Source organism: Manis pentadactyla, chromosome 14 (assembly GCF_030020395.1).
Source record: "Manis pentadactyla isolate mManPen7 chromosome 14, mManPen7.hap1, whole genome shotgun sequence".
Taxonomy (NCBI): Eukaryota; Metazoa; Chordata; class Mammalia; order Pholidota; family Manidae; genus Manis; species Manis pentadactyla.
The window spans coordinates 2301463-2327509 of NC_080032.1; the positions used below are offsets into that span (position 1 = coordinate 2301463).

A 26047-nucleotide genomic window follows, 5' to 3' on the forward strand; every position below is an offset into this window, starting at 1 on the left:
GCTGAAGTTACTCTACAAGAAGATATGTCAAAGAAATAATCAATCTTCCCAGGTTTTCTTCTGCCTGCTACTTCTGTAGCTTTTCTTCTTCCTACCTAATCACAACCTTTAAATAGAACTCGTGCCACATGTCGAATTTACCGAGTATCATAATTCTTCCAAGTGGTAAAGACACCTCAAGACAAATGCTGGGCATAGAAGCCACAGGGCATAAATATGCAAAGAAGTAAAAAGCTAACCTTTTCAAACGATAAGGCTTCTCTCTCACTTACCAACTTAACATTTCCCTGTATGGCCCCGGAAGATGACTGGTTAGCCAGAGACGGGTAAGATTCCTCAAGGGAGGAACAACCTAAGACAGGCACAGTCGCAGGGGGCCATCTGGTGAGAAAATGGGGATCAGCAGAGGTGAGGCTTAGAACCTCCCCCCTCATGTTCTGAGAGAAATCTTCTGCATACATGGATGTTTATTGCCCTCGTCTAGTGCGGATTAACTCATGTCTACAGGCACACACCTGATCATCTACATTTGCTCTCTTACAACACTAAACTCTGTTTTCTACCTTTATCTCGTATCTACCTACCACTTCAGCATTTTATTAAAAATAACAATAACAGAGAGAAATGTGGTGTCCACATACAAATCAAGTAAAAAAATCAAATGAGTATTCATATTTGAGCTGACTGTTTATACTTCATAATGCATGAGCAAAACTGAAAGCTTCTGTGATGACTGCCCTTTTACTGTTCACCATGTAACTTATTCACTATGTAAGAATTTGTTCTCCATGAAAGAACTTGTTCGTTATGCTTCAGAAGATTGGAGACTGACGAAAATTAGGCTTGGGGTGGATTAATGATTGTGAATTGAGCATTGACTCCCCTATACAGAATTTTATTGTTGTTAACAACCATTTGATCAATAAGTATGAGAGATGCCCTCACTATATCTATCTATCTATCTATCTATATATATATATATATACATATATACATATAAACACACTTCCAATTGTAAAATAAATAAGTAACCGGGATGTAACGTATAGCATAAGGAATATAGTCAAAATATTGTAACAACTTGATATGGTGATACCTGGTACCTAGAAATATCATGTATATAAATGTTGAGTCGCTGTGTTGTACACCTGAAACTAATGTAATGCAATGCTGTTGTCAACTACCCTTCAATTAAAAAAAAAAAAATGTCCAGGTTTGAGAAGCAGACAGCAGGGGAGGGGAGGGAGTTACCCGGGATCCTGGGGAAATGTCTCTCCTGCAGACTGGGTCTTGTGACTGACTGAGCTTCCCGTGGGCAGCTCTGAGCCGGTGATGACAGCCCAGGGATAAGGGCGGGGCTGTTGCTGACACACCCTCCCTGAGGCTACCCAGCAGCCCATGACACTTCCACCAAACGCTCCTGTTGCGTCCCCTCTCCCAGCCGGCCTCACCTCCTCCCCATGTTCTCAGGCACTCTCTCTCCAGATAAAAGCCTTGTTTTATTCAGTGTCATCTCAATGTCTTCTTTGCAGAGAGCCATCGCACAAGTGGTTACCAGAGCAGCCTGACAACATGGGTGGTAAATAGGGACTTGGGATTTGGCTTCCTGCATGGCTGGCAGAAGAGCAGGTTGGCATGTGGGCACAGGTAGGTGCTCAACTTGTTTCCCAAGCCGTCCCCTGGGGAATGCCCACGTGGAGGCATAGCTGTGATGGGTGTGATGACTTGGGCACTTGAATGTATAGATGAGGAACTAATGAGTCACTGCTCCCTGCTGCCCTCCATAAACACTGCAGAAGGACACTGGGATGCAGAAGGCTGTTCATGTGCAACACGGAGTCAGTGACTGGGGGTTAACTGTGTTCCCTACACTAAGGGGTGCCCCGAGAGCTAACATTATTCTGGTGTTTCTGGGAGGCTGTCCCTGGGAGGAGTATTTGGCTCAGTAAACTGAGGAGATTGTCCTCAGCTTTGTGGGCATCATCATTGGCCCAAATGGAACAAAAAGGTGAAGTGTGAAATTTTCTTCTGCAGTTGCAACTTCCACCCTGTCCTGCCTTCAGACATCTGCGCCCTCGGTGCTCAGGTCCACCAGAGAGCTTCACGTGGGCCTTCTGATCTCCGGGACTCATGCCATCGGCTCCCCTAGGTCTCAGGCTTTCAGACCCGGCTTCCAGATGGCGGGTGGTGGGACTTCCTGGGGTTCATATTTGCATGAGCCAGTTAGTGTATCTGCGTGTGTATAGATCTCATTGCTTCTTAGGGGTGACGGGCATTGTAAAGGGAAAGGAGGGAGTGAGGGAGCACAGGGTCTTGGCAAGAGTTGGAAAAGTGAAAATATTCAAAGTGCAGGACAGTGGGCTGTACTCAGGTCAGCTGCTTAGTGCAGTTAGGATTCCATCCCCACAGAAACCAGGAAAACCCCGTCCTCCGTGGTCAGACGTCAGCGGAACGGGCCTGTGTCCTTCAGAAGGAGCTCAGTGGTGTGACCCATATTCATGTCTACGCCCTCCTTAGAAAATGCTCTCAGGAAGGATGAGGGGCCTTTGGGGCCTGATCTGCATGCACCAGGCCTTGCACACTACGCCCCTGCCATCTGCCTCCCAGCTGGGAAATATAAACAGTTAAGACAATGCCCGGTGGCCATTTTGGGAGGAATCACCACAAATTCATGAGGTTTACCTTCAGCGTGTTCACATTCTAAGAAAAACTCATGCTTCCAGCAGGGGAAAGATGAAGGAAACAGTTTGAAATATGCCGTGGGGAGAAGTAACTTCTGAAAAATGTCACACACGTACTGACCCACCTAACACGGTCCTGACCTTGAGACCTGCCTCAGCCTCTGACTGGGAGGAAGGGGAGTTGGCCTGCTCCTCCTCCCTCTCGCTCTCCTGTCACACACAGGAGTGGGGGGGCCACTAAGAGATGCTTCAGATCCCAAGTATACCTGAAAACATTGGGAAGAGCTCATTTCAACATGGACATAAAGTGCAGGCAACCAGCTTTTTTACTAGAAGCTAAAGAAAGTGAACCATAGTTTCTAAATGGTAAACATTCACTGATTAGTTACAGGGACATGGCTACACTTTATGGAAATTAGTCACAAGATTTAAGAACACTCTTCCCCAAACTTGACCACCAGATCAATACAGCCTGGTACAGTTGCAGTAAATTACAACCCAGAGACTCTATTTAAGAACAAGTTCTTATGGAAAAGCCCACCAGGGGAGACGGAGAGGACAGAAGCAGGCACCGACGCGTCTGACATGCAGCTACAACAAATACTAACAGCCCGACTGAGATAAGTATAAAACCGCACACTAAAGGCCTGATTACTTCCAGTTCTGTCATACCTAACATCATTTTTTAAATTAACATTGATATACAATCTCATCCAGGTTTTACTTTAGCAGCACTGTTAACATAATATTTAGCATCCAGCAAAAAAATGGTAGGCTGGACCCCTCTAGAAATCACACTCCAACAAGAGAGGAATGAAATATTTAACAAATTGAAAGAAAAAGAAACTAACCTGGGATGCTGTATCCCATGATGCTCATTGAGAAGTGGACAACAAGGCCTTTCTCAGGCAAAAAAAAGGAAAATTTTGTCAGTAGGCCAGACTTGTAGGATGTGTTAAGTCTTTGTCAGTGAAAAAAATGTATATTTATATACATATATGAGAAATGTACATATATATGAATTTTCAATATAAGAATATCAGTTTTACATAAATGAGTGTTAATGTAAATACAATTTCTCTTAATGGACATGCTGATTTGTTTTCAAAATAATAATAGCAATAATGTATAGCTTTTGAATAAGTAAAATGAATAAATGCAATGAGAATTGGGATTACACTGTCATAAGGTATCTAACCTGCCCATGAGATAGTATAACATTACTTTAGAGGACCTGTGTGAGTTGTTAATGTGCTTATAAAGTATTGGAAGCACTGCAAATTTTTAAAAATAAGTATTGATTTCTTAAAAGAACACATAATCGTGAAAAGTTCAGATCCACAGAAGGGAAAAGAATAGAAAATGCAGTGAATGCAAAACACATCTATGATAGATGTTAGTCCAACTAACAATTCCTTTCAAGGTAAAGAAACATATTCTCTGTAGAATAATTTATATGTAAATACACACTGCAAGGTGAAATAAGTGGCAAAAGTTATATCATAGCTATCATAAACAGAAGCTGGAGAAGATACATAGACTTTAAAGGAAGCCAATTTCAGAACAAGAAAAATTATCCTTGACAAAGAGAGGCATTGCATAGTAATAGGGGGATCAACACTCCAAGAAGTTACCACAATCCTTAATTGCTGTGCACCTAACAGCCTCAAAATACCTGAAGCAAAACCTGATAGGACTGCAAAGAGAAACAGACATGCTTGTTGTAAGAGGTGGCCACTTAAGCAGCACTCTATCAGTAACTGAAATATGCAGAAGGCAGAAAACTAGGACAGATTTCAACTGAGTAGATAATCACTTATGATACGATTGTATCTGACATTTACAGAATATGTGATCCCGCAGCAGCAGAATACACAGTTTCTCATGCACATATGAAATGCTCACCAAGGTGGACACCATTCTGTGCAGTAAAACCCACCAAAATATGTTTAAAAGAAGAGACATTGCTATGGGCTGAATTGTGTGTCCACCCAACCGAACCTCATATGTTGATGTCCTGACCCCCCAGTAACTCAGAATGTGACTGCATGTGGGGACGGGCTGTATAGGGAAGTAACCAAGTGTAAATGAAGTCAGTAGGTTGGGCCCTAACCCAATAGGATGCCGTCCTTTCAAACATGAGGAAGTATGACATAGGCACAGAGAGATCATGTGAAGGCAGCAGAACACAGCCACCCACAAGCCAAAGGGGCCTCAGAAGACATCAACCCTGCTGACACCTTAGTCCTGGAATTCTGGACTCCACAGCTGTGAGGAACTCAACTGGTGTTCAAGCCCCCCAGTCTGTGGTAATGAGTTATGGTGGCCCCAGGAGGCTAATGCCCGCATCATACAAGGTTCACTGTGTGATCAGTCAAATGCAGCTAGCACTCAATACCAGAAACACACATCAATATACCAAAATACTTGGAAAGTTAACAATGCACGTCTACCTTACACATGGGTTGAAGAGAAGTCCTAGGGAAAAGTATTTTTTAAGTATTTTGTACATGAATGAAAACAGTTTGTTGCAATTTGTGTAATGCAGTGAAAGCGTTGTAAAGAGAAATCTATACCAGTGATGCACACATAAGGATGGAAAAAGAAATAATTCTTTAATGTAACCATCTATCATATAAAGTTAAAAAGTAAGAGCAGTATAAACCCTAAGCAAGCAGAACAGGAATCAATGAACACTGGGCCAGAGATCAATGAAACTGTAAATGGGAAACCAGTAGAGGAAATGAAGGATACCAAAAGCTGTTGCATTGATAAGACCAAAGATATTGATGAACTATTAGGTTAATTAACAGAATTGACAAATTGCTGATATCAAAAATTAAAAGATGAACCAGCACTATTGATACCATGGTATGAAAATGATAATGAAAGAATATGTAGAACTCTATCCAGAAATCTGATAAATTAGGAGAAATGCATGAAGTGATTGAAAGCCCCAGTCTGTGGAGGCTCATACAAAAAGAAATAGGTCACATCAGTAGGATCATATCTAATAAAGAAATCGAATCAATAATAACCTCCCAAAAGAGAAGTCACCAGGCTCAAATGGTTTCACTGGTGAAATCTATAAAATATTTAAAGAAGAAATTATGCCAGGTTTCTACAATGTCTTCTAGAAAAATAGAAGCAGGGGGAACGCTTCTCAACCCAATCTAAGGACAGTGTTACTATCCAAAGAATAGAAAGACATTAAAAAGAAAACAACAGACCAATATATCTTATGAACATAGTAAGGAACTCCTATTAGTACCTAATGTCCAACAATATATAAAAATAATTACATGACATGGCCAGACAGGATTTATTCCAGTCATTAAGTTGAGATTATCCTTGAAAATTTTTAATCAAAAAACAACTTTTGGGTTTTCTTGATCATTGGTTTAGTTTGTCTGCTCTCCGCAAGCTTGTCTTTATGTTTATTTTGTCAGTAAAGTTTGAATCTGCTTTGATTTCAAGCTTACTTTGAAATTAAATTTACTGGTTTTCCTTTTTGTGTTTGTCAAAATACCACTAAATTTGTTCGTTACTCTTAATTTCAATTCATTCCGGTATGTTGTAATATCCATTTTTATTTTTGCTTTAAGCCAAGCGTTGTCTTGTTTCCACACCTACATACCTTTACCTAATACACTTTTCTTTGAAATGAGTATGAAAATTCAAAAGTCCTGATCAGGTACTTGATGGCAAATGCACTTGAATTTAAAAAATGGAAATCTAACGACATAGAATGCCGAAAGCAGAATTAAACCATTGCAAGAAATATATTTATTTGAAGACTTTTAAAAATACATTGAAGCCAGAGACGGGTAAGATTCCTCAAGGGAGGAACAACCTAAGACAGGCACAGTCGCAGGGGCGCCATCAGGTGAGAAATTGGGGATCAACAGAGGTGAGGCTTAGAACCTCACCCCCCGTTCTGAGAGAAATCTGCATACGTGGATGTTTTATTGCCCTTGTCTAGCTTTTATTAACACATAGTCTACAGGCACACACCTGATCACCTACATTTGCTCTCTTACAACACTAAACTGTTTTCTACCTTTATCTTGTATCTACCTACCACTTCAGCATTTTATTAAAAATAATAATAAAGAGAGAAATATGGTATCCACATATAAATCAAGTATAAAAATCAAGTGAGTATTCAAATTTGAACTGTTTATAGTTCATAATGCATGAGCAAAACCGAAAGTTTCTGTGATGACTGCCCTTGTACTGTTCACTATGTAACTTATTCATTATGTAAGAATTTGTTCTCCATGTAAGAACTTGTTTGTTATGCATCAGAAGATTGGAGACTGACGAAAATTAGGCTTGGGGTGGATTAATGATTGTGCATTGAGCATTGACTCCCCTATACAGAATTTTATTGTTAACAACCATTTGATCAATAAATATGAAAGATGCCTTCACAAAAGAAAAAAAAGTACTCACTTCCAATTGTAAAATAAATAAGTAACCGGGATGTAATGTATAGCATAAAGAATATAGTCAAAATATTTTAACAACTTTTTATGGTGATAGCTGGTACCTAGAATCATTATGTATATAAATGTTGAATCACTGTGTTGTACACCTGAAACTAATGTAATACTGTGTCAACTACCCTTCAATAAAAAATAATTATCTACCAAAAAAAATACATTGAAATAATTCTTTGCTTAAAGCAAAAATCAAAATGTATATTACAACACGCAGGAATGAATTGACATTTGGGAACATTGTAGAGGTTTAGTGGTATCCTGATGAAAGCATCGATGCAAATAATTTTAATTTTAGAGTAGGAAGGCTGAAAATGTTCACAAAGCATACAAATATGTTAATGTTTTTCAATTTCCTTTGCATTTTTCTTCTTAATCTTTTTATCCATTTTTCATTTTAAACAGACACCATCATATATGTGAAAAAAATATATATGAAATTCATCTTTTCTGATTTAAGTTTAAATTTAAGCTTTGTGTTAAAGAAAACGATTATATAGGTTGTCCATGGGGTCGGTAGTATGGCAGGGAGAATACAGCTAATGACTAACATTTTACCATGTTGAGGGACACTGACACAATGGAGGGCATGGGGACTTAACAATGGCTGAATTTTGAGCCACACTTTTGTGTAATTGAAAACATAATAATATTGTATATGAATGATACTTTAATAAAAAGAAAGAATAGAAGAATAATTTGCTGGGGACAAAAAGAAAACTTCATTGTAACATTCTGGAAAGATGACAAAATAGGAAGCCCCTGGAATCTGTCTCCCAACGATACAACACAGAGACTGGCAGAACCTGCATGATGCAAATATTTTGGACTCTGGAGGCTACTGAAGCCTTGCAACTTCCAAGGAAAGCCTAGGAAGGTAACCTGGGGTTAGTTTCTATCCCTTCCAGCTCCTTGCACACTGGCGGCCTCCCAGCCCCAGGGCCGCAGCCATGCGCTCCTGCAGCAGCTTGCACACAACTTGCAGGAGCCGTACAGGGAAGAAAGGACGAGTCCTTGTCTCAAGGATCTTGGCTCTGAACAAGGACTGCTGCTTCTGGCCAGATAGGCCCAGACAGAGTGTACGTGGTCATTGTTTTTCCTCCCCTTTGGCTGCAAGCCCCACCCTGTACAGCAGAAGAGATTTCCTGGAGACTTCAAGGGCCAGAACACTCTGTTCCTCCATTTCTCTAATTTCCCCTCCAGAGCTTTAATTAAACTGGAAAATTCAAAAGGATTTCCATATACAGGAAAACTGGTCAGTGACCACACAGCCAAAGGAAAGGCTCTGGTAGAAAAATAAAGGGAGATTTTAAATTTAAAACTCAGGATCATCCTTGTCACTGACACAGCCTTCAACAGTCAAAAATAAAAACATAGCCAAAACACTAAGCCCTGGTAAACGGGGAGAGTTTATTTCCACAGATAACAAATTATTAGATTCAATTATCAGTTTTCCACAAAAACTATGGGGCAGACAATGAACCAGGAATGTATGACTCATTCAAAGAAGAAAAAGTCTGTTTCTATGGGTCAGCTGATGGCAGGTGTATGACACAAAGACTCTAGAGCAATTGTCTTAAAGGACGTGAAAGAACTAAGGAGGTTACGGAAGTCAAGAATATGCATGGGCAAAATATGGAAATATTAAAGAGATGGAAAACCTAAATAAAAATGAAAATGAAGTTCTGCAGCTAAAAATACACTAGGTGCAACAATAAATTCCCTAAAGGGATTCAAAGAATTTTGAGCAAACCGAATAAAGAATTCATGAACTTGAATTTAAGATAGCGCAAATAAATGAATCAGAGGAACAGGAAGAGAAAACTGAAGAAATGTAAAAAAACCTGAAGAGAAATTCAGATAGTCAATAGACACATGAAAATATGGTCCATGTGGCTAGTTAACAGACAAATGCAAATTGAAACCACAATGGGATATCACCTCACACCAGTAAGGATGGCCACCATCCAAAGGACAGACAAAAAGAAATGTTGCTGAGGTTGTGGAGAAAGGGGAACCTTCCTACACTGCTGGTCAGAATATAAACTAGATCTACCATTGTGGAAAGCAGTATGGAGTTTCCTCGAAAAGCTCAAAATAGAAAAGTCATTTGACCCAGAAATTCTACTCCAAGGAATTTACCATAATAATGCAGCAGCCCACATTGAAAAAGACAGATGTACCCCTATGTTTATCACTGCACTGTTTACAATAACCAAGAAATGGAAGCAACCTAAGTGTCCATCGGTACATGAATGGATAAAGAAGAGGTGGTACATATACACACTGGAATATTATTCAGCCATAAGGAGAAAAGAAATCCTACCATTTGCAAAAACATGGATGGAGCTAGAGGGTATTATGCTCAGTGAAATAAGCCAGGCAGAGAAAGACAAGTACCAAATGATTTCACTCATCTGTGGAGTATAAGAACAAAGAAAAAATGAAGGAACAAAACAGCAGCAGAATCACAGAAACGAAGAATGGACAGATACCAAACGGAAAGGGACTGGGGAGGCTGGGTGGGAATGGAGGGATATGGGGATGGAAAAGAAAGGGGGTAGTATGATTTGCATGTTTAATGTGGAGTGGAGAGGCAGGGAGGGCAGAGCAACACAAGGCAAGTAGTGATTCTGCAGCATCTTACTACACTGATGGACAGTGACTGTAATAGGCTTTATAGGGGGGACTTGGTGATGGGGGAGTCTACTAAACAATTCCAGTTCAATTAAAGCTCCGGAGAGGAAATGAGAGAAATGGAGGAACAGTGTTCTGGCCCTTGAAGTCTCCATGAAATCTCTTCTGCTGGACAGGGTGGGGCTTGCAGCCAAAGGGGAGGAAAAACAATGACCACGTACACTCTGTCTGGGCCTATCTGGCCAGAAGCAGCAGTCCTCGTTCAGAGCCAAGATCCTTGAGACAAGGACTCATCCTTTCATCGCTGTACGGCTCCTGCAAGTTGTGTGCAAGCTGCCCCAGGAGTGCATGGCTGTGGCCCTGGGGCTGGGAGGCCGCCAGTGTGCAAGGAGCTGGAAGGGATAGAAACTAACCCCAGGTTACCTTCCTAGGCTTTCCTTGGAAGTTGCAAGGCTTCAGTAGCCTCCAGAGTCCAAAATATTTGCATCATGCAGGTTCTGCCAGTCTCTGTGTTGTATCGTTGGGAGACAGATTCCAGGGGCTTCCTATTTTGTCATCTTTCCAGAATGTTACAATGAAGTTTTCTTTTTGTCCCCAGCAAATTATTCTTCTATTCTTTCTTTTTATTAAAGTATCATTGATATACAATATTATGATGCTTTCAATTACAAAAAACTGTGGCTCAAAATTCAGCCATATTGTTAAGTCCCCATGCCCTCCATTGTGTCAGTGTCCCTCAACATGGTAAAATGTTAGAGTCATTAGCTGTATTCCCCCATGGACAACCTATATAATCGTTTTCTTTAACACAAAGCTTAAATTTAAAATTCAATCAGAAAAGATTAATTTCATATATATTTTTTTCACATATATGATGGTGTCTGTTTAAAATAGATAAAAAGATTAAGAAGAAAAATGCAAAGGAGACTCAAAAACATTAACATATTTGTATTCTTTGTGAACATTTTCACCTTCTTATGCTAAAATTAAAATTATTTGCCTCGATGCTTTCATCAGGATACCACTAAACCTCTACAATGTTCCCAAATGTCAATTCATTCCTGCGTGTTGTAATATATTTTGATTTTTGCTTTAAGCAGAGAATTATTTCAATGTATTTTTAAAACTCCTCAGATGAATATATTTCTTGTAATGGTTTAATTCTGCTTTCAGCATTCTATGTCATTAGATTTCCATTTTTTAAATTCAAGTGCATTTGCCATCAAGTACCTGATCAGGACTTTTGAATTTTCATACTCATTTCAAAGAAAAGTGTATTATGTAAAGGTGTGTAGGTGTGGAAACAAGACAACGCTTGGCTTAAAGCAAAAATAAAAAGTGATATTACAACATACTGGAATGAATTGAAATTAAGAGGGTAACGAACAAATTTAGTGGTATTTTGACAACACAAATAGGAAAACCAGTAAATTTAATTTCAAAGTAAGCTTGAAATCAAAGCAGATTCAAACTTAACTGAGAAAATAAACATAAAGACAAGCTTGCAGAGAGCAGACAAACTAAATCAATGATCAAGAAAACCCAAAAGTTGTTTTCTGATTTAAAATTTTTAAGTATAATCCCAACTTAATGACTGGAATAAATCCTGTCTGGCCATGTCATGTAATTATTTTTATATATTTTTGGACATTAGGTACTAATACAAGTTCCTTACTATGTTCATAAGATATATTGGTTTGTTGTTTTCTTTTTATGTCTTTCTATTCCTTGGATAGTAACACTGTCCTTAGAATTGGTTGAGAAGCGTTCCCCCTGCTTCTATTTTCTAGAAGACATTGTAGAATACTGCCATAATTTCTTCTTTAAATATTTCATAGATTTCACCAATGAAACCATTTGAGCCTGGTGACTTCTCTTTCGGGGGATTATTAGTGATTCGATTTCTTTATTAGACATGATCCTACTGATGTGACCTATTTCTTTTTGTATGAGCCTCCATAGACTGGAGCTTTCAATCATTTCATGCATTTCTCCTAATTTATCAGATTTCTGGACAGAGTTCTACATGTTCTTTCATTATCATTTTCATACCATGGTATCAATAGTGCTGGTTCATCTTTTAATTTTTGATATTAGCAATTTGTTAATTCTGTTAATTAACCTAATAGTTCATCAATATCTTAGGTCTTTTCAATGCAACAGCTTTTGGTATCCTTCATTTCCTCTACTGGTTTCCCATTTTCAGTATCATTGATCTCTGGCCCAGTGTTCATTGTTTCTTGTTCTGCTTGCTTAGGGTTTATACTGCTCTTACTTTTTAACTTTATATAATAGATGGTTACATTAAAGAATTATTTCTTTTTCCATCATTATGTGTGCATCACTGGCGTAAATTTCTCTTTACAATGCTTTCACTGCATTACACAAATTGCAACAGATTGTTTTCATTCATGTACAAAACACTTAAAAAATATTTCTCCCTAGGACTTCTCTTCAACCCATGTCATGTAGAAGTGCATTGTTAAATTTCCACATACTTTGGTATATTGATGTGTGTTTCTGGTATTGAGTGCTAGCTGCATTTGACTGATCACACAGTGAACCTTGTATGATGCGGGCATTAGCCTCCTGGGGCCACCATAACTCATTACCACAGACTGGGGGGCTTGAACACCAGTTGAGTTCCTCACAGCTGTGGAGTCCAGAATTCCAGGACTAAGGTGTCAGCAGGGTTGATGTCTTCTGAGGCCCCTTTGGCTTGTGGGTGGCTGTGTTCTGCTGCCTTCACATGATCTCTCTGTGCCTATGTCATACTTCCTCATGTTTGAAAGGACGGCATCCTATTGGGTTAGGGCCCAACCTACTGACTTCATTTACACTTGGTTACTTCCCTATACAGCCCGTCCCCACATGCAGTCACATTCTGAGTTACTGGGGGGTCAGGACATCAACATATGAGGTTCGGTTGGGTGGACACACAATTCAGCCCATAGCAATGTCTCTTCTTTTAAACATATTGTGGTGGGTTTTACTGCAGAGAATATTGTCCACCTTGGTGAATATTTCATATGTGCATGAGTAAATGTGTATTCTGCTGCTGCGGGATCAAATATTCTGTAAATGTCAGATACAATCACAACATAAGTGATTATCTACTCAGTTGTAATCTGTCCTAGTTTTCTGCCTTCTGCATATTTCAGTTACTGATAGAGTGCTGCTTAAGTGGCCACCTCTTACAGTAAGCATGTCTGTTTCTCGTTGCAGTCCTATCAGGTTTTGCTTCAGGTATTTTGAGGCTGTTAGGTGCACAAAAATGAAGGATTGTGGTAACTTCTTGGAGTGTTGATCCCCTTATTAATATGCAATGCCTCTATTTGTCAAGGATAATTTTTCTTGTTCTGGAATTGGCTTCCTTTAAAGTCAATGTCTCTTCTACAGCTTTTATTTATGATAGGTATGATATACCTTTTGCCACTTATTTCACTTTGCAGTGTGTATTTACATATAAATTATTTTCCAGAGAATATGTGTTTCTTTACCTTGAAAGGAATTTAGTTGGATTAATATCTATCATAGATGTGTTTTGCATTCACTACATTTTCTCTGTATTTTTTTCCATTCTGTGAATCTGAACTTTTCACGATTCTCTGTTCTTTTAAGAAATCAATACTTATTTTTTAAAATTTGCAGCGCTTCCAATACTTTATAAGCACATTAACAACTCACGTAGGTCCTCTAAAATAATGTTGCACTGTCTCATGGGCAGGTTAGATACCTTATGACAGTGTAATCCCAATTCTCATTGCATTCATTCATTTTACTTACTCAAAAGCTATGCATTATTGCTATTATTATTTTGAAAACAAATCGGCATGTCCATTAAGAGAAACTGTATTTACATTGTCAACACTCATTTATGTAAAACTGATATTCTTATATTGAAAATTCATATATAGGTACATTTCTCTTATATGTATATAAATATACATTTTTTTCACTGACAAAGACTTAACACATCCTACAAGTCTGGCCTACTGACAAAATTTTCCTTTTTTTTGCCTGAGAAAGGCCTTGTTGTCCACTTCTCAATGAGCATCATGGGATACAGCATCCCAGGTTGGTTCTTTTTCTTTCAATTTGTTAAATATTTCATTCCTCTCTTCTTGGAGTGTGATTTCTAGAGGGGTCCAGCCTACCATTTTTTACTGGATGCTAAATATTATATTACCAGTGCTGGTAAAGTAAAACCTGGATGAGATTGTATATTAATGATATGTTAATTTAAAAAGTGATGTTAGGTATGACAGAACTGGAAGTAATCAGGCCTTTAGTGTGCGGTTTTATACTTATCTCAGTCGGGCTGTTAGTATTTGTTGTAGCTGCATGTCAGACGCGTCGGTGCCTGCTTCTGTCCTCTCCGTCTCCCCTGGTGGGCTTTTCCATAAGAACTTGTTCTTAAATAGAGTCTCTGGGTTGTAATTTACTGCAACTGTACCAGGCTGTATTGATCTGGTGGTCAAGTTTGGGGAAGAGTGTTCTTAAATCTTGTGACTAATTTCCATAAAGTGTAGCCATGTCCCTGTAACTAATCAGTGAATGTTTACCATTTAGAAACTATGGTTCACTTTCTTTAGCTTCTAGTAAAAAAGCTGGTTGCCTGCACTTTATGTCCATGTTGAAATGAGCTCTTCCCAATGTTTTCAGGTATACTTGGGATCTGAAGCATCTCTTAGTGGCCCCCCCACTCCTGTGTGTGACAGGAGAGCGAGAGGGAGGAGGAGCAGGCCAACTCCCCTTCCTCCCAGTCAGAGGCTGAGGCAGGTCTCAAGGTCAGGACCGTGTTAGGTGGGTCAGTACGTGTGTGACATTTTTCAGAATAGTTACTTCTCACCACGGCATATTTCAAAGTGGTTCTTTTATCTTTCCCCTGCTGGAAGCATGAGTTTTTCTCAGATCTTCACTTAGAATGTGAACATGCTGAAGGTAAACCTCATGAATTTGTGGTGATTCCTCCCAAAATGGCCACCAGGCATTGTCTTAACTGTTTATTTCTCCCAGCTGGGATGCAGATGGCAGGGGCGTAGTGTGCAAGGCCTGGTGCACACAGGTCAGGCCGCATCGGCCCCTCTTCCTTCCTGAGAACATTTTCTGAGGGCGTAGACATGAATATGGGTCACACCACTGAGCTCCTTCTGAAGGACACAGACCAGTTCCGCTGACGTCTGACCACGGAGTACGGGGTTTTCCTGGTTTCTGTGGGGATGGAATCCTAACTGCACTAAGCAGCTGACCAGAGTACAGCCCACTGTCCTGCACTTTGAATATTTTCACTTTTCCAACTCTGCCAAGACCCTGTGCTCTCTCGCTCCCTCCTTTCCCTTTACAATGCCCGTCACCCCTAAGAAGCAATGAGATCTATACACACGCAGATACACTAACTGGCTCATGCAAATATGAACCCCAGGAAGTCCCACCACCCGCCATCTGGAAGCCGGGTCTGAAAGCCTGAGACCTAGGGGAGCCGATGGCATGAGTCCCGGAGATCAGAAGGCCCACGTGAAGCTCTCTGGTGGACCTGAGCACCGAGGGCGCAGATGTCTGAAGGCAGGACAGGGTGGAAGTTGCAACTGCAGAAGAAAATTTCACACTTCACCTTTTTGTTCCATTTGGGCCAATGATGATGCCCACAAAGCTGAGGACAATCTCCTCAGTTTACTGAGCCAAATACTCCTCCCAGGGACAGCCTCCCAGAAACACCAGAATAATGTTAGCTCTCGGGGCACCCCTTAGTGTAGGGAACACAGTTAACCCCCAGTCACTGACTCCGTGTTGCACATGAACAGCCTTCTGCATCCCAGTGTCCTTCTGCAGTGTTTATGGAGGGCAGCAGGGAGCAGTGACTCATTAGTTCCTCATCTATACATTCAAGTGCCCAAGTCATCACACCCATCACAGCTATGCCTCCACGTGGGCATTCCCCAGGGGACGGCTTCGGAAACAAGTTGAGCACCTACCTGTGCCCACATGCCAACCTGCTCTTCTGCCAGCCATGCAGGAAGCCAAATCCCAAGTCCCTATTTACCACCCATGTTGTCAGGCTGCTCTGGGAACCACTTGTGCGATGGCTCTCTGCAAAGAAGATATTGAGATGACACTGAATAAAACAAGGCTTTTATCTGGAGAGAGAGTGCCTGAGAACATGGGGAGGAGGTGAGGCCGGCTGGGAGAGGGGACGCAACAGGAGCGTTTGGTGGAAGAGTCCCGGACAGCTGGGTAGCCTCAGGGAGGGTGTGTCAGCAACAGCCCTGCCCTTATCCCTGGGCTGTCATCACCGGCTCAGAGCTGCCCACGGGAAGCTCAGTCAGTCACAAGACCCAGTCTGCAGGAGAGACATTTCCCCAGGATCCCGGGTAACTCCCTCCCCTCCCCTGCTGTCTGCTTCTCAAACCTGGACGTTTTGTGTCAGAATCTGCCTTAAATACTCAGAACCAAAGACACTTAATTTTCATGGATGGGGAGCATCTCCAAGTTCACGTCTCGGTAGCCCTGCGGATCCCCTCGGCCTGCATGATGCACCTGCGAGCGGGGTCACGGGCTCAGCTGTAGTTTTGCAAAGCAGCAGTTACTGGATGGGAACGGCTGACCACCATAGGCCGACCCTGAGGTGCGGACGGTCAGCCATCAACTAATGGTTTGGCCACACGCTGCACACAAGTGCTTCCCTGCTGAGTGGAGCCTCTGACACCCACATGTGTGATTATGGCTCACCTTCTTCTCCATGCACCACACACAGGCCCTTTCCTCCATGTGTGCACTGGGGACTTGGCCACACTCCCTTCATACAAAAGGCTTCTCCCCTGAGTGTACCTTCTGATGTCTCTGGAGATTAGACTTACTCTGAAAACCTCGCCCACAATGACTACACACAAAAGGTTCCTCCCCTGAGGGTTTCCGCTGGTGGTAGATGAGGGTTTCCTTGTGGATAAAACCTACACCACACTCCCTGCACTCAAAAGGCTTCTCCCGAGTGCATCCTCAGGTGGGAGGTAAGAGATGATTTCTTTAAAAACCCTTGTCCACACTCCCTGCACTCAAAAGGCTTCTCCCGAGTGTGTCCTCAAGTGGGAGGTAAGAGATGATTTGTGTAGAAAGCCTTCCCCACACTCCTTGCACACAAAACGCTTCTCCCCTGATTGTTTCCACTTCTGGGTTGTCAGGGATGATTTGAGGGCAAAGGCTTTCCCACACTCCTTGCACAGAAATGGCTTCTTCCCCGAGTGTCTCCACTGGTGTGCGATAAGGGATTTTTTCGGATAAAGGCTTGTCCACACTCCTGGAAAACAAAAGGCTTCTCCCCTGAGTGTACCTTCAGATGACGTAGAAGATATGACTTCAAGCTGAAATTTCCCCCGCAGTACCTACACACAAAAGGCTTCACCCCCAAGTGTTTATTCTGATGGCTTAGGAGACTGGGCTTCCACCTGTAACTCTGCCCACAATACCTGCACACAAAGGGCTTCTATCCTGAATGTGTACGCTGGTGGGAGGTCAGGGATGATTTATGGGAAAAGCTTCGCCCACACTCCTTGCACACAAAAGGCTTCTCCCCTGAATGTGTCCACTGGTGGGCAACTAGGCTTGATTTTTGAGTAAAGCCTTTCCCACACTCGTTGCACACAAAAGGCTTCTCCCCTGAGTGTTTATACTGGTGGCGGGTCAGGTGTTTTTTATCAGTAAAGCCTTTCCCACACTCCTTGCACACAAAAGACTTCTCCCCTGAGTGTGTCCACTTTTGGGTGACTAGGTTTGATTTTTGGGTAAAGCCTTTCCCACACTCCTTGCACACAAAAGGCTTCTCCCCTGAGTGTGTCCACTGGTGGTCTACTAGGCTTGATTTTTGAGTAAAGCCTTTCCCACACTCCTTTCACAGAAAAGGCTTCTCCCCTGAGTGTGTCCACTGGTGGGTGACTAGGCTTGATTTTTGGGTAAAGCCTTTCCCACACTCCTTGCACACAAAAGGCTTCTCTCCTCAGTGTTCATACTCGTGGCGGGTCAGGTGATTTTTATGGGAAAAGCGTTTTCCACACTCCTTGCACACAAAAGGCTTCTCCCCTGAGAGTGTCCACTGGTGAGAGATAAAAGCTGATCTCACGGTAAAGCCTTTCCCACACTGCTGGCAAACAAAAGGCTTCTCCCCAGAGTGTGTCCTCTGGTATGTTATGAGGTTTGACATACTGCTGAAGTCTGGCCCACCCTCCCTGCACGTATATGGACTCTCTCCTGGGTGCATCTTCAGGTGCAAGAAGAGTGCTGACTTATCAGTAAAGTCCTGTCCATACTCCCTGCATGTTAAAAGATTCTGTCCATGATGTGCTTTTCTGTGATCAAGCTGCTTTGTCTTCTGATTAAAGCGATGCCCACACTCTGCACATCTGAATGCTTCCCATCCTGAATTTTCTATTCCTTTCAAAACTTTAGCTGTTTCTTTAGGATTTCCCGTCTGGGCATGGCTATCCTCTGTTTCCACCACTGAGTTCCCTTGCCCCAGACTTACTGCCTGGGTTGGGTGTGGGCTGGATGTTATCCCAGACATCTGTCTCCCCCTCCTCCACAAGGTCTGGGAGTTTTCTTCTCTCTCTTGACCTGCTCCCTCCCCTATCACTCTGGTCACTCTGATGAGAGAGTTCTTCCTGCTTTTGTTCCTGGTGCTCCAGGCCAGGACTCCTCAGCTGTGGGTAATTTGTTGCACAAACACCTGCAGACATCTGAGCAGAATGGTCATGAATCGTGTGCCTCAAGAGGATGTGCTGAGCAGAGGCGAGTGGGGAGCAGGGAGAGAGATTGATTTCTGGCTTTGCTTCTGCTGGAGAAAAAGTGCCCATCAGGATGGTCACAGGCGAGGTAGCCTGGACCACCACACAACACAAATGCCACCACCTCCCACGAGGGTTCCCCACCCAGGTCGTGCTCTTCCTTCTAGTTGGAAGCTGCTATCTTCTCTTGGAGAGGAATGTACACACTAGCGAAGGATTTTCTTCAGTCTGTTATCTACCTTCAGGTAGAGCATCATCTAAGTTACAAATGCTACTGAGCCTCAGGAGGGAGATCTTCCTGTGTGTGACAACACGGATGGCCCCGAGGTCATCATGCTGAGTCACAGAAGACAGACAAATCCCGCACGACAGCACCTGTATGTGGGATCTGAGAAACAGAAACAGAAACAGACGGACAGGCAAGGAATCTGAAGGACACCAAGGGTGGGGGCGGGGCTGGGCGCAGGCAAAACAGGGTGAGGGGATGAAACTGAGCAAACTTCCAGCTGAACATAACTAAGTCACGGGAAGTAGTGTACAGCACAGGGAAGATGATGTAATTAATTTGTGAGGTCATACATGGCAACTAGCATCAGCATGGGGATCATTTTCTAAAGCATAAAAATAACCAGTCACTGTGGACTGAAATGAATCACACCTGAAAATAATGGGATGTCGTACGTCAATGACACCTCAGCAAAAACTGTATCAGATGTCACCTATGGTGTAAACACACGAGAGGCTCCCCAACACATGGACCACATCTTTGCACGGATTGCTGGGCCCTGTACCCTTCCTGCTCGAAACTCAGTTTCTTCCACGTTTGAGTCCCCGACTCCAGCCGACACTGACGGAGGTTTTTCTGTTCTTTGGACAAAGCTCCTTCCTGACTGGGTAGAAGGAACACCAAATACACACATATAAATCTGCTTGGCTTCGTGGTTTTCTTGGTCTGGGTCCTGCTCAAAGGTGACGTGGTCAGAGAGGCCTCTGCTGTCCGTCCTGTGTGACCACGTCACCCACTCCCAGCCCACTGTCCCAACGCCACCTCCACGTGCTTCTCTGGGAGCAGTGCCTTCACAGCACTTGTTTCCTGAAATCACAGAGGCGGTTAGGGTGCTGTTCCTGTGCCTACCACCACTGCAGGTAAGCGAGAGGGAGGGGGGATTGGATGGGCTCCTTCAGTGCTGTATTCCCAGGCTGAGAACAGAGGTTGGCATGGAATAAAAGGCCAAATGACGATTCATGAATGAGTATGTTCTATGAATAACCACATGCAAATACTTTGATGTTTTAAAGGTGAGCAATTAAGAAGACTGACAAGAGTTTCCTTTGCTGAGAAAGGTGGGAAATATTTCAGAAGACTTGGTTTTTATTCTGCAAGCTGCTCACCATTAAGTGCCAATGTGAGAAAATAATATATACGCACACAAAATGAATACAAAAACCACCTGTAGAAAGGAAATATTTACATTGGCTATTGTGGCTACAAGAAAACAAAACATTCATGTTCAGAAGGAAAATCTGCAGTAAAAGGAGAAACTCCACTTTGACTGAATGCACTCCTGGTGCTTTTGGCCATCGGTGTGCAGACGGTCCCAGGTGATCACCTGGCACCTCTCAAACGTGTGACTTTCTGAGTATTTACATGTCACCCGAGGGCTTCCAATTACTCTCAGTGGCTTCTGACCATTCAGAGGATACAGCGCTAGCTGCATCTACGAACCCTGAGAAGTAAGAGTGTCTGGGCTGGCAGCCTGAGTTCTGTACCACCTGAGACACCCCAGGTTCCTGAGCCCACTGTGCTGGCTTCAAGCCCCTGCAAGGGCCTTTGTCAACCATAACAGGCCACACAGGGACTTGCTTTTGTCAGAATTCTGTGGTCAAAATTTGAACACTGGGGTCATGTTTCAATACTCACAGTCTGAGAAGCTGGTGGCACAAAGAACCACTCTCCTTAAAATTCACTGACAGATAAATCAATGAGCAACTGCTTTGGGGTGGGAAACGAGTTGTTATGCCTGGGAAAATACAGAGCAATGAAAGAGAAAGACGTCCAAAACCTGAATGAGCTCCCTCCATGCAGACCACATGGAACGGGCAAGTCAACAATGCGTTGGTGTTTGGCACAGAAGGCCTGGTACAATTCCACTCACATCAAGGTCCAGAAGCGGCCAAGTGCTGCCCACTGGGCAGAACCACAGCAGTGGAAGCATTGGGGGATGGAGAGGTGGGGAAAGGACTGGGAAGGGGCCTGTGGAGATGGGCTGGGGAAGAGCAGGGCTCAGCTCACCCAGATGCATGCACGTGACAACGCACAGCCTGTCACTGCAGGTCTGCACATGTCCATGGTATTCGGACTCTACCTACAAAGACCCGCACGGAAACATCTGACTATTGCTTAGATGGACTTCTATGCAGTAAGGCTCATGAGTTAGAGGAAATGGTGTATGAAACTCCCTTTGACAGCACCAGACATAAAATGGGATCTTGGACAAAAGAGGAAGGCACAGATGGGAAAATATGTCATCAAGAATATATAGCAAAATGCTAGGTGTTGAATACAACAAATAAAAATTTCAGAATCTTGGCACAAAGTACTGTGGGATGTAGACTTAAAAGATACATGGGGAGAGATTAAAGATGGCAGCATAAGAAGTGAGACAGAGAATCCCTCCAAGAAACCACATATAATATGAAAATATAGTTAATACAACTAATCCAAAAAGAACAACAGGAAAGAAGACTGGGCCAGGCTGCATACACCTGGGAACAGAGCAGACCTCACTAAACAGGGTGATGTACCAAAGCCCTGATCCAACGGGACTGAATCCCTTCCCTGAACCCAGGTCACCAGAGGAAGAGAAACAGAGCAGGGAGGGGGTGGAGCCTGAGGCTGCTAAACACACAACCCTGGAGATCTGCTTTGGGAGCACTAACCTACATTACATTTTGCCCTGAAGATTAGTGGGCTTGTAAAGCTAAGACAAGAGGAATTCTCGAAGGGACTGAGATTCCTGATGTTTCTGGAAAACAGGCATCCTCATTTGGTGGCTGTGGGACAAAGGAAATGTGGGCAGTCCGAGTGGCTTCCTAGCAGCAAGAGGGCTGCTGAAGGAGTGGGGATTGCCCAGACCTTGCTGCACAGGAGATGGTATAGTGGACAAAGATCTCTGGGTGCGCTCTGCCCAACAGGTTGGGAACTTTTGGAAGATTCAGGTGCTCCACTGCTCTGGCCAGCTAGTCGGCTCCGAGGGTGCCACTATGTTATGCAGCTTACTGCGTCTTCCTCCTTGCCTGCCTGCACAGACTCACAAACTGGCAGTCCCTGCCCTTGTGTCACAGCACGCAAAGGGAAAACCCACCTATAGCAGCTACACAAAGCACAGAATACTACAACTGTGTGCTCTGTCCACTGGTTTTGACAGTGGAGACAAGTACTGCAGCTGGTAAGCAGGTAATAGCTGTTTTCTCCAACAAGACACTAGGCTGACTTCAGGGGATGAGCAGAACCAGAGACAAGAGCTTCTGGGCACTACAGGGTGCCACATACAAATATGAAATGCCAAAGGAACATGGTTCAAACAAAAATCTCACAAACACCAGATAAAAGCCCAAGAGAAACTGAACTCAGCAATCTTCCTGAATGAAATTTCAAATAAAAATCATAAACATGCTCAAGAAGGTACAGAAGAATATTCAAGAACTCAGGAATGAATTTTGGATGGAGATTTAATCATTAAGAAATTCCATACCTGAAATGAAATATAAAATGGGGGGACTGAAAAGCAGATTACATGTAGCAGAAGAAACAGTGAATGGAATAGAAACTAGAGAAAAAGAATATAAGGAACCTGAGGAACAGAGAGAAAAAGTGAAGTACAGGAATGAAAGAATTTTCAGAGAACTGTGTGGCCAATATAAATGGAACAATGTTTGTATTATAAGGGTGCCAGCAGAAGGAGAAAGAGAAAAAGGGATGGGAAGTGTCCTTGTGGAGCTAATTGCTCAAAACTTCAATCTGTGGAAGGAGATACTCTCTCAGGCCATGGAGATGCACAGATACCCCAACACAAGAGACCCAAGGAAGAGAACACCAAGACGTATGATAATGACAATGTCAAAGATCAAGGATAAGGCAGACTTTCTAAAGCACCTAGAGAGAGAAAAAACATCACATAAAAGGAAAACCCATCAGGCTAGCATCAGATTTCTCAAGAGAAACATTACAGGCCAGAAGAGGGTGGCATTGATATATTTAATGCAATGAAGCACAAGGGACTTCAACCAAGAATACTCTACCCAGCAAGGCTAAAATTTAAATTTGAAGGAGGGATTAAACATTTTCAGATATGCAAAAGCTGACAGAATTTACCTTCCACAGACTACCTCTACACTGCATTTTGGAGGGACTGCTATAGATGGAAGTATTCCAAAGGCTAAATACCTGTCACCAGAGGGAATAAAACCACAAGAAAGAAAGCAGAACAATTAATTACTAAGCAGGCGCAAAATCAAACCAACTAGCTGCAAACTCAATCAAGGAGTAGACAAAGAATACTGAATATGATACCTAACATACAAAGAATGGAGGTGGAAGAGAAAGGAGGAAGAAAAATAACGTATAGGTTGTGTTTGTTATAGCATACTAACTGAGTTAAATTAGACTCAGTGAGATGGTAGGGTTATTACCCTTGAATTTTTGGTAAAACCAAATTTAAAGCATTTAATGGCAACAAGTACATACCTACCGATAATCACCCTAACTGGGAATGGTCTGCATGCAGCAGTCAAAAGATATAGAGTCACTGGATAAAAGAAACAAGACCCATCTATGTGCTGCCTATGAGAGACTCACTTCAAACCCAAAGACATACACACACTGAAAGTAAAGGGGTGGGAAAAGTTACTGCATGGAACTAATAGGGAGAAAATTGCAGGACTTGCACTACTTGTATCAGACAAAATATTCTTCAAAAGAAAGAAAGTAACAGGAGACAAAGAAAGACATTACATAATGATAAAGGTGTCAATCCAACAAGAGGATATAACTGTTATAAATATCTATGCCCCCAAAAGATGAGAACCTACATATGTGAAACAAATACTAACAGAATTAAAGGGGGGAACAGAAAGCAATGCATTCATTTTAGGAGACTTCAACACACCACTCACTCAAAAGGACTGATCAACCAGACAGAAAATAAGAGACACAGGCACTGAACAACATTTTAGAACACATGGACCTAACAGACATCTACAGAACTCTACACCCAAAAGCAGCAGAATACATATTCTTCTCAAGTGCACACAGATCATTATCAAGAATACATACAGTAGGCCACAAAAAGAGCCTCACTAAATTCAAAAACATTGAAATTCTACCAACCAGCTTCTCAGACCACAAAGCTTTGAAACTACAAAGAAATTACACAAATAAATCACAAAGGTGGCTTAAGAACATGTTCCAAAAGAAAATCAATGGATCCATGACCGAATGAAAACAGATCAAGCAATATATGGAGACAAATAACAACAATGATTCAACACCACAAAATTTGTGCAGTGCAGTGATGGCCGTGCTAAGAGGGAAGTATATTTCAATACAGGCCTACATCAGGGAAGAAAACAATCCAATATGAACAGTCTAAACTCACAATTAATGAAACTAGGAAAAAAAAGAACAAATGAGGCCAAAGTCAGTAGAAAGAGGGACATAATAAAGATTGGAGCAGAAATCAATAAAATCAAGAAGAATAAAACAATAGAGTCAATAAAAGCAGGAGCTGGTTCTTCAAGAAAATAAACAAAACAGATCAACCCCTAGATAGACTTACCGAGAAAAAAAGAGTCTACACATATACACAGGAACAGAAATGAGAAAGGAAAAATCACTACAGACACCACAGAAATACAAAGAATTATAAGAAAATACTATGAAAAATTATATGCTGACAAACTGGATAACCAAGAAGAAACTTTCAAGAAAAATACAACCTTCCAAGGTTGGCCCAGGAAGAAACAGAAAATCAGAATAGACCAATTACTAGCAAGGAAATTGAATTGGTAATGAAAAAACTATGTAAGAACAAAATCCCTGGAACAGATGGTTTCACTGCTGAGTTTTATCCATCATTTAATGAAGACCTAATACTCATCCTCCTTAAAATTTTCCAAAGAGTAGAAGAAGAGGAAATACTCACAAAGTTACTCTTTGAGGCCAGCATCACACTAACAATTTAACCAGGCAAAGACAGCACTAAAAAAGAAAATTACAGACCACTATCGCTGATGAACACAGAAGCAAAAATACTCAACAAAATATTAGTAAGTTATATTCAAAAATACATCAAAAAGATCATCCATCATGATCAATTAGGATTTATTCCAGGGGTGCAAGGATGGTACAACATTCGAAACATCCATCAACATCATTCATCACATCAAGAAACAGAAGACAGAAGGACAAAAACCACATGATCATCTCCATAGACCTTGAAAAAGCTTTTGACAAAATTCAACATCTATTCATGATATAAACTCTCAACAAAATGGGTATACATGGCTAGTATCTCAACATAACACAGGTCATATGTGAGAAACCCACAGCCAACATCACACTTAATAGAGGGATGATGAAAGCTATTCCTTTAAGATCAGGAACAAGACAAGAATGCCAACACTCCCCACTTCTGTTCAACAGAGTACCGGAGGTCCTAGACCTGGCATTCAGACAACACAAAGAAATGAAAGGCACCCAGATTGGAAGGAAGAAGTTAAACTGTCCATGTTTCCAGTCAATATTATATTATACATAAAAAACCCTAAAGAATGCACTCCAAAACTACTAGACCTAATATCTGAATTCAGCAAAGTAGCAGGATACAAAATTATTACACAGAAATCTGTGGCATTCCTATACACTAATGATGAACTAGCAGAAAGAGAAATCAGGAAAACAATTCCATTCACCACTGAATTAAAAAAGAATAAAATGCCTGGGAATGAACCTAACTAAGGGAGTGAAAGACCTATTCCCGGAAAACTACAAAACATACATGAGAGAAATTAAAGAAGATACCAATAAATGGAAACACTCCCTCTGCTCATAGATAGGAAGCATTAATATTGTCAAAATGGCCATGCTGCCTCAAGTAATCTCCAGATTCAATGCAATCCCTCTCAAAATACCAACAGCATTCTACAATGAACTAGACCAAATAAATTTAAAATTCAAATGGAACCACAAAAGACCCAGAATAGCCAAAGCAATCCTGAGAAGGAAGAAAAAAGCTCGGGGGATGACACTCCCCAACTTCAACCTCTACTACAAAGCCACAGTAATCAAGACAATATGATACTGGCACAACAACAGACACATAGAACAATGGAACAGACTAGCGAGACTAGATATAACCCCAAGGACATATGGTCAATTAAAATATGATAAAGT

General features: G+C 41.8%; 2 protein-coding genes across 15 annotated transcripts in view; one reads left to right on the plus strand and one right to left on the minus strand.

Moving 5' to 3' along the window:
* Positions 1 to 9222, plus strand: part of LOC130680780 (zinc finger protein 337-like) — a 37849-nt gene extending 28627 nt beyond the window's left edge. For 10 of the 12 annotated variants that reach the window (XR_008993804.1, XR_008993811.1, XR_008993809.1 and 7 more), the window contains one exon: positions 1214 to 1506. Coding sequence is in view for 2 of the 12 variants with exons in the window: in XM_057492108.1 (XP_057348091.1) it covers positions 1533 to 1647; positions 2035 to 2149 (230 nt within the window). In the remaining 10 variants the exon portion in view is untranslated. Of the gene's footprint in view, positions 1 to 1213; positions 1507 to 1532; positions 1648 to 2034 lie in introns of those variants that run through there. The other 2 variants (XM_057492108.1, XM_057492109.1) reach the window with 2 other exon arrangements.
* Positions 1 to 26047, minus strand: part of LOC130680781 (zinc finger protein 337-like) — a 159747-nt gene that overhangs the window by 130302 nt on the left and 3398 nt on the right. The gene's annotated exons all lie outside the window — the stretch shown is intronic.